We start from the raw sequence: 6,934 nt of genomic DNA, 5'->3' as shown, positions 1-6,934 counted from the left end.
GCGCCTCTTAACTCGTAGTTACTCCACTAAGGACGAGATAAGTAATGTTAAGGCACTCTTAAGAATAAGATCAGCCTAGACTACACTCTTCGTGTCTCTGCTCGTGCTCAGTCTAACCCTAGTTACGTGCCTCCTGCTCGTGGAGCGGCACGTCTACTAGCAGTCTGGAGCCTAATGCTACGATGCTTAAGCTTCTACCGTAGCAAGCCCGGTGCTCTGCTCGTGCGCTTCACTCTGTCGTCTGCCCGTGTCTCGCGCCCCGTGCTCCTCTTATAAAAAAGGAAACGCATAGACAGAGACAGTGTAGAGAGAGACGGCAGTACGAGAGGCAGACGAGTAGGTAGGCACGCGTAGAGAGAGACGCGCATCTGGCGACGTAGAGAGAGACGGGCGTAGACGGAGACGCGAGTCGCCGATGAGAGAAGATCGCCGGCCGTGGTACGAGAGGCGGCGTCAGCAGGAGAGACGGCCCGTACGCAGAGAGACGGCGTCAGTAGAGAAGACCAGAGGTCCAGAGCGCGTAGAGAGAGACGAGTTCCGCTCGTCAGAGGGGAGAGACGCCGATAGAGGAGAGGCAGACCGCGTAGAGAAGAAAGACGCGTAGAGAAGAGCGTAAGAGAGAGCGTAGAGGAGACGCGTAGAGGAGAACCCGTAGAGATCAGGATCTGTCGTAGAAAGAAGGAACGCATAAGGGTTCGCACGTAGAGTAAGAAGTCGCGTAAGGAGAGAGCGAATCCTGACCGGCGTGAGGACGGTAAGAGAGAACGCGTAGAGAGAGACGCGTATACGAGAGAGCTAGATACCACATATTAGGACAGTAGGGACGACCCATAGATAAGAGGCAAGGAGCTTCCTTTATAGATTAAAGAACATCCTACACGGCCAATAAACAGTAATTAGACTAAAAGACATACATATATATGTGACCGTACAGAGGCAGATGATACTGAGATGTACGAACCAAGTAATAGATGAGACAGACTACAAGATTAAAAAGTTAACTACGTAGATTCTAAGGAAGCAAGGACGACTGTTAAGATTAGGAGCGTAAGGTCATAAACCAAAAGTAAACCATAAAGGACGTTAGGTAGCAAAGATTGTTGTTGTTGAGAGAGTACGGTTAGAGGCTAGGTAGAGAGGATGCGTGTGGATACGTGTAGAGAGGACCTCGTCGAGGTATGAGGTCGGGAGAGCGTAGTGAGTCGTGGGAGACGGATAGAGAGAGACGACGTAGAGACGAGACGCGTAGAGAGAGACGGTAGAGAGGACGTGTATATAAAAGTACGTGCACCTTCGTTTAATCGTGCAGCAGCTTGCGGGGCATGCAGGGGTGGGGGAGTATTGGTAAACATTGCATTTGTATGGCTTTTACTAGTAAAATAGGTGCCCGAGTAGTGCCTTGGCTACCCTTACCGCCTGCTGGGCCGCCGCTGATCAAAAGATTCGGGCAGTAAAGTTACTGCCAAGAGTTACTGCCCGGATCCTGTCCGTAGAAAGCCTGCCGTTACGGGCAAGATCCGCCAACGTCTTGTTGCTCGTGCGACCCTTGACGCTGCTCATCGTCGCATGACGTACAAAGAAATCGCTCAGCTAGAGGGTGTGCAGGCTAGCCGGAAAGCCCTCGTGGCAGCATTCAAGATGGAGTCTTATGGCCGCCGCGTAGCCACCTCGAAGCCTTTCCTTACCGAAGCACAAAAGCAAGCACGTTTAGCATGGGCAGTCGAGCACTTAAGCTGGAAGCCAGAGCAGTGGGCGACTGTCGTCTGGACTGACGAGTGCTCCTTCTCGACCGAAGGCTTCGGAAAGGTATATGTCACCCGACGGCCAGAAGAGAAATATAACGATTCTTGCTGTGCTCCTAAGTTTAAAACTTACTCCTCTTGGACCATCCATGGGAGTATTTCGGCATTTGGCAAAGGAGACATGGTGGTTATTGAGAAGGAATGGGGTAGACTAACGGGCAAAAGAGAAAGGGTCCTTCCCTGGGTATACCAATTCATGAATTGGGTGGCCCAATGCTCGGAGAATCGTTCGAGGCATGCCGTTCTCATGGAAGATGGTGCTTCTCCACATACTGCTAAGCTCACCAAGCAGCTCCATAATCTGAGTGGTATAGACAAGATGTGCTGGCCAGCTAATTCTCCTGACTTGAACCCGATAGAGAACGTCTGGCATCTGCTGAAACAGAGAGTGGCTAAAAGATTTCCTTGTTCCCTTGCGGATCTAAGGCAATGCGTAGAGGAAGAGTGGGCGGCATTGGAACTATCTGATTTTGCGAGATATATTGGGAATATGCATGAACGTTGTCAAGCTGTAGTAAATGCCAAAGGTGGGCATACAAAGTGGTAAATGTACAAGCCGAACTTGAGAGTACTTTTAGTATGTAGAAACTGTTATAGATAATCTCATGGTTGTGACTGGCTGAGCCTTCAGATAAGTGTTGCCAGCAAGGCCAGATCCACGGAAGCTAGCCGAACGGCCGGGTCAATGCTAGGCCCCTCTCTGGACGTCCTCACCAGCATGATTGCTGTCTTCTAAGATCTATTAATACCGACAAATTAAAGGGTCATAACAACCTGTACGTTTGATTCTTTCTAAATTGAATGGACTTATATAAGGCTGGACACGATTGATAGAAGGATAGTGACATTTACAAGCTCGGCTTCAACAAATTCAAAACGCTCCTCTCTAGTACCAACGTCCTTGCCTGCTCAAGTGCAGGCATCATGTGAGTATATAATTGCTGATCTTCCGCCCAGATCATTCCTCAGGGAATAGGGAGATTCTGGAGGCAACGACGCAAAGCGGTGCGGGTCAAGGATGACCACAGACCTTATACTCGTGAGATGAGATCTGCAGATGAAAGCAAGCCAGTCGACTGAATAACACCACATCCGCCAGGCTCACGACCCGGGGACAGCTCGGCGGAGGCCCTTCTCTACCGCGGAGTGATTGCACCATCAATACATTATCTTGCCTATTGCAAGTGTAGTTAGATCCGTATCTTTGCCAACCGTCTTTCCCTCTCATCCTGCCGGCTGGTCCGTTGCTGTGTCCTCGGACGTGGTGCCAGCAGTGAGGACCCCACGTATTGTCGCCCAAAGGCGGTTGGAAAGCAAATCCGAACAGACATGCTTGAAGAGGCTCAATAGCTTGAGAATGTCGTGGTGAGTCTGGGTACTGCCCTGAAGGCTGTTGAATGGTCCCTGGAACTCCTATAACGGCTGGTCAGCTTATCGTCTATAAGAGAATTGTTCATAAAAACATACGATGCTGCCATCGGGGCATACACTTGAGATGTAGCAGAACCAATTATGACCGACCACAACCCAGCCAACAAGGGCGGGTATCTCAGTGATAACTCCACCATCGTGCATAAGATCCTCAAGTTTCAAAAGTATGGCGGTATGAAGGGTCGCAAGCTGGGTTTCGGCTTCTGAGTGGCCTCCGTTCGGTTCTTTGAGCTCGAAAGCGCATGCAAACGCAAGTTCAGACGTGTAAGCATCCGTCATGGGGCTAAGGCTTTTATGGCCGTGTTGTGCCGTAAATGTTCGGTAAGCGGCCTTGACATCGCTGTCCTGGTCAGTGAATGCGAGAACAAAGTCAGCCTTCTTGCCGGTATTGGAACCAGTCGGTGCGAGATATCTGGGCTCGATGTTCTGCGTCTGCACACTATTGAGCTCTAGTTTCTGTCCGTTGTTCAGTTTCAAAGCTGTGCTGACAACCTTTTCCAAGACCCTTGACCAAGCGTTTTCATCCTTCTTGCGGTCATTACATGCTTTGGCGACCTTATAAATGCTCTCTACCCGCCTCCATAGATAATCCAGCGTCGCCGGCGGTGTATCGTCCTCGTAAAACATGTACTCGTAAATGTCGTTCTCGAAGGCGTCGCGGTTGGCTGCTTTGAGTCGCTTCTAGAGGACTGTCAGTGATACTACCCGTATGTATTCTTGTGTCCAGCTAGATGGCACTTACCCTCAAGCCGGCGTGGATGAAATGGACGCCGTGACGCTTAGACAATGCGGAGCGGACAGTTGATACAGATTCATGCTGATCTACGTCACGCGGCTGACGTATATTGATGGGCTGAAGAGCGTGTGCGAGCAGGCGATGGTATCTCCGTGTTGGACTTTGCGATTGCTTACGGCTTGGAGGTACAGGCTTCAGAATGGTGCGACGGCTCAAGCTCGTGGCAGCAGAAGTAGAAGAGGGAACAGACGTTTCAGAGGCCATAGCAATCGCAGAGGCTGTTCCAATGGTTTCGAGCGACGCATGCAAAGTAGGCAGAGAGCGTGCAGAGTGTGAGAATGGGGTGAAGCGAGGACGCTTTTGTCGGGAAGACGGCTGGTGATGACGCTTGCGCTTGCGCCGGCCGTCGGGAGAGGGACTTTCGAGAGGCGTGAGAAGGGGCGGCGACGAGGAACCAACGGTCGAGGGAGGAATCGAGGCTAGCCAAGCATCGATACGGGCATCGTGGCCATCATCATCGGGCATAGTAGAGGTGGAGGGGGATGGAGAGAGATGGAGATGGGGATGTCAACGGAAGGATTCGGTACGGACCGGACGTGCTAAGGCATCCTCGTCCGAGCAATATCTCAAATATCAAAACACTTCATATAATAAAACTGTGCAACTTTCTCTCGCGAGGCAAATCGTGTTTTTTCTTATTTACGAACCCGTTTCTAGAAGTGGATCCCAAGGTTGCATGACCTGGATGAGTCCGAGGAGCTAGGCTGAATTGAACAAATTCCAGAGAGAGTGCATAGTTGACTTAGCATGCCAAACTAGCGTTTGGATGTGGCTTGTGGATGCGGTAGTGCATTACCGCCACAACGCCATACCTAAGACAGTCGGTTCTAACGCTAACTAGTTGCCCATTTATATTCCCTATTTCTTAATCTTATAAAGTACACCCTCAACAAGGGTCTGGTCAGTGCGGCTCGGCCACCCTCCCTGCTAGCGGGGGCGAGTTTAAAGTATTTTACGCTTTAATCACCTGCTGCAAATACCGCTAATTATGCTGCTGCTGATCGCGTCCTGTGCTAAGTGGAAGTGCGGGCGTCGGTAGATGGTAAGCCCAGCAGCCGAGCGCGCAGCAAAACCACTTAGACTCACCTCAGGCAGCAGTCTTGGCACTGAGCTTTACCCAGAATAGTCAAGCGCCATGCTCAGACAGCTACATGAGGATAGTGTGCCACTAATCCACAATGTTCCGTAAAGCATCTCGTACAGATCGCCCCAGCTCTGGCCAAGCACCCACACTATAGATATATGTAGACCATGCCTCATAATTTGACATTGGATCCATGCATGCATCGGTTACTCCGCCAGATTTTCTAGTGCAAAGTCGTTCACACGACTCGCACGTTGAGGCTCTGTCTCACTACGTAGTCACTCTGAATCAACCCAACTCCAACCCTCTTATACTCTGGTCGGCCTGACAACCAATATGTAGTACTTCTTAACATCCAATCTATCCCCATCCTCGATCTTACTCTCGTCCTCGATCTCACTCTCATCCTCAATCTCACTCTCACCCTCGTTAGACTTCTGCCCGACAACAATACATCGTTCTTTGCAAAGATCCTCGCCCTCCTCAACATCATATTGTATCCATCCTCTTTTCTTTCTGTCGAAATCCAAGACGGCATAATGTTTTCCATCTGGTCCCATCGTACAATCCTGAAACCCCCCTACATCAGTGATTAATACCAGTCCACGCTCCTCAAGCCGGAGGTTATTAATCCAATCAACTGTGCCAAAAGGGATGTCTATGAACTGAATACCTCCATTATATGCCATCCATGACCACGATGGCACATGCCGGGTTTTGTACCCAATCGGCTCCATCTTATTATTAGACGCCTGCCATAGGAGATTCCTGTGAAGGTACCGCTGAAAGATGCCGTAACTGCTTTGACACTTTAGAGCGCCTGCAATACGGACCTCTAACCCAGATGTTGCAACAGATCTGTCGGTCTTCTCTGAAAGGTCACGCTTCGAGTAGTCCTCAGAAAGAAAGTGAATGAATTCCATGGTACGTTCATAGCCTGATCGGAGGAGCCGGTTTGGGAAATTTGGATCAAGCATAAAGAACTTCCTTCGAAATGAGCTGAGGAGCAAAATACACAAGTTAGGAAGATGTTGGTCTATCAGATATTGTTAAGCTCTTACCTTTTTAGTCTAGTAAGGTTTTCGCAGTAAATCCCTTCACCACATTCCCAGTATACCTGATTGGCACTGAAATGGATAGTTCGTCGTGACAAAATCCTTTCTTGCATTACCCATGCTCGCGTATTAAGCCGAGCCTTCTCCACATCGTTGTCGAAATCATCTATACCGGCGCTGATATAGAACCGCCTGCCCAAGGCATCTTGAACAAGGACATACTCGGTGCTTACGTTCCGCTTAAGGAATCCCGCTTTTGAATGGACAGCCGAAGTTGCAGCGATTGTGCAGTAAGCTAAAGAGAAGACCTCTTCCATACGCCTAGATTCGCGTTTCCAATCTTTACCATCGTGCTCGTATTGGATTATGCAGAGTGAGTCGATCCAGAGGTATGGTACACGAAGTTCTCGAGTCACTTTGATAGCGTCCTGGAAAGTCTTTGGCAGGTCGGAGATATTAAATCCTCCCAGCCGTCGGCTAATGTTATCCTGGGTCGTACAAAACTGTTTCTTATCTTTAATTGGAAGTTCGCCCCAGCAATGGGATAAAGCGATGTATTTTCTTCCGTCTGTTTGCGCAGCAAGATCGAGACGCAAGACATCAGGATCATAACCTGGATCATCCGGATCACCGACATGGAGGAGTCTTGTCGGCAATGCTGTATTGGATTCAACATGGTGCTTGTTGCAATCGTGGGACTCGTCACACCAACAAAGCCATGCGCGAAGTAGTGCAAAACGTGCAGGGCTTTCCGCTTCGGGTAAGA

At 49.7% G+C, this 6,934-nt stretch overlaps 3 protein-coding genes across 3 annotated transcripts; 1 reads left to right on the top strand and 2 right to left on the bottom strand.

Annotated features, from left to right (window-relative positions):
• Window positions 1-2,121: 2,121 nt before the first annotated feature.
• On the top strand, window positions 2,122-2,349 carry K441DRAFT_599075 (uncharacterized protein; the record flags this gene model as incomplete). Its single annotated transcript, XM_067645136.1, has 1 exon — window positions 2,122-2,349. The coding sequence occupies one exon, from the start codon at window positions 2,122-2,124 to the stop codon at window positions 2,347-2,349; it is 228 nt and encodes a 75-aa protein (XP_067496052.1).
• Window positions 2,350-3,293: 944 nt separating this feature from the next.
• On the bottom strand, window positions 3,294-3,722 carry K441DRAFT_454544 (uncharacterized protein; the record flags this gene model as incomplete). Its single annotated transcript, XM_067641725.1, has 1 exon — window positions 3,294-3,722. A coding segment is annotated over one exon (429 nt), but the record flags the coding sequence as incomplete, so codon positions are not given.
• Window positions 3,723-5,177: 1,455 nt separating this feature from the next.
• On the bottom strand, window positions 5,178-6,840 carry K441DRAFT_51990 (uncharacterized protein). Its single transcript, XM_067642136.1, has 2 exons — window positions 6,175-6,840; window positions 5,178-6,112 (listed from the first exon to the last, which is right to left on the bottom strand). Exons 1-2 carry the CDS (start codon window positions 6,483-6,485, stop codon window positions 5,422-5,424), a joined length of 1,002 nt encoding a protein of 333 aa, XP_067496050.1. The 5' UTR covers window positions 6,486-6,840; the 3' UTR covers window positions 5,178-5,421.
• Between the last annotated feature and the right edge of the window lie 94 nt (window positions 6,841-6,934).

Source organism: Cenococcum geophilum, assembly GCF_001692895.1.
Source record: "Cenococcum geophilum 1.58 unplaced genomic scaffold K441scaffold_134, whole genome shotgun sequence".
Classification (NCBI taxonomy): Eukaryota; Fungi; Ascomycota; class Dothideomycetes; order Gloniales; family Gloniaceae; genus Cenococcum; species Cenococcum geophilum.
This window is presented reverse-complemented; position numbering and strand designations above follow the sequence as displayed.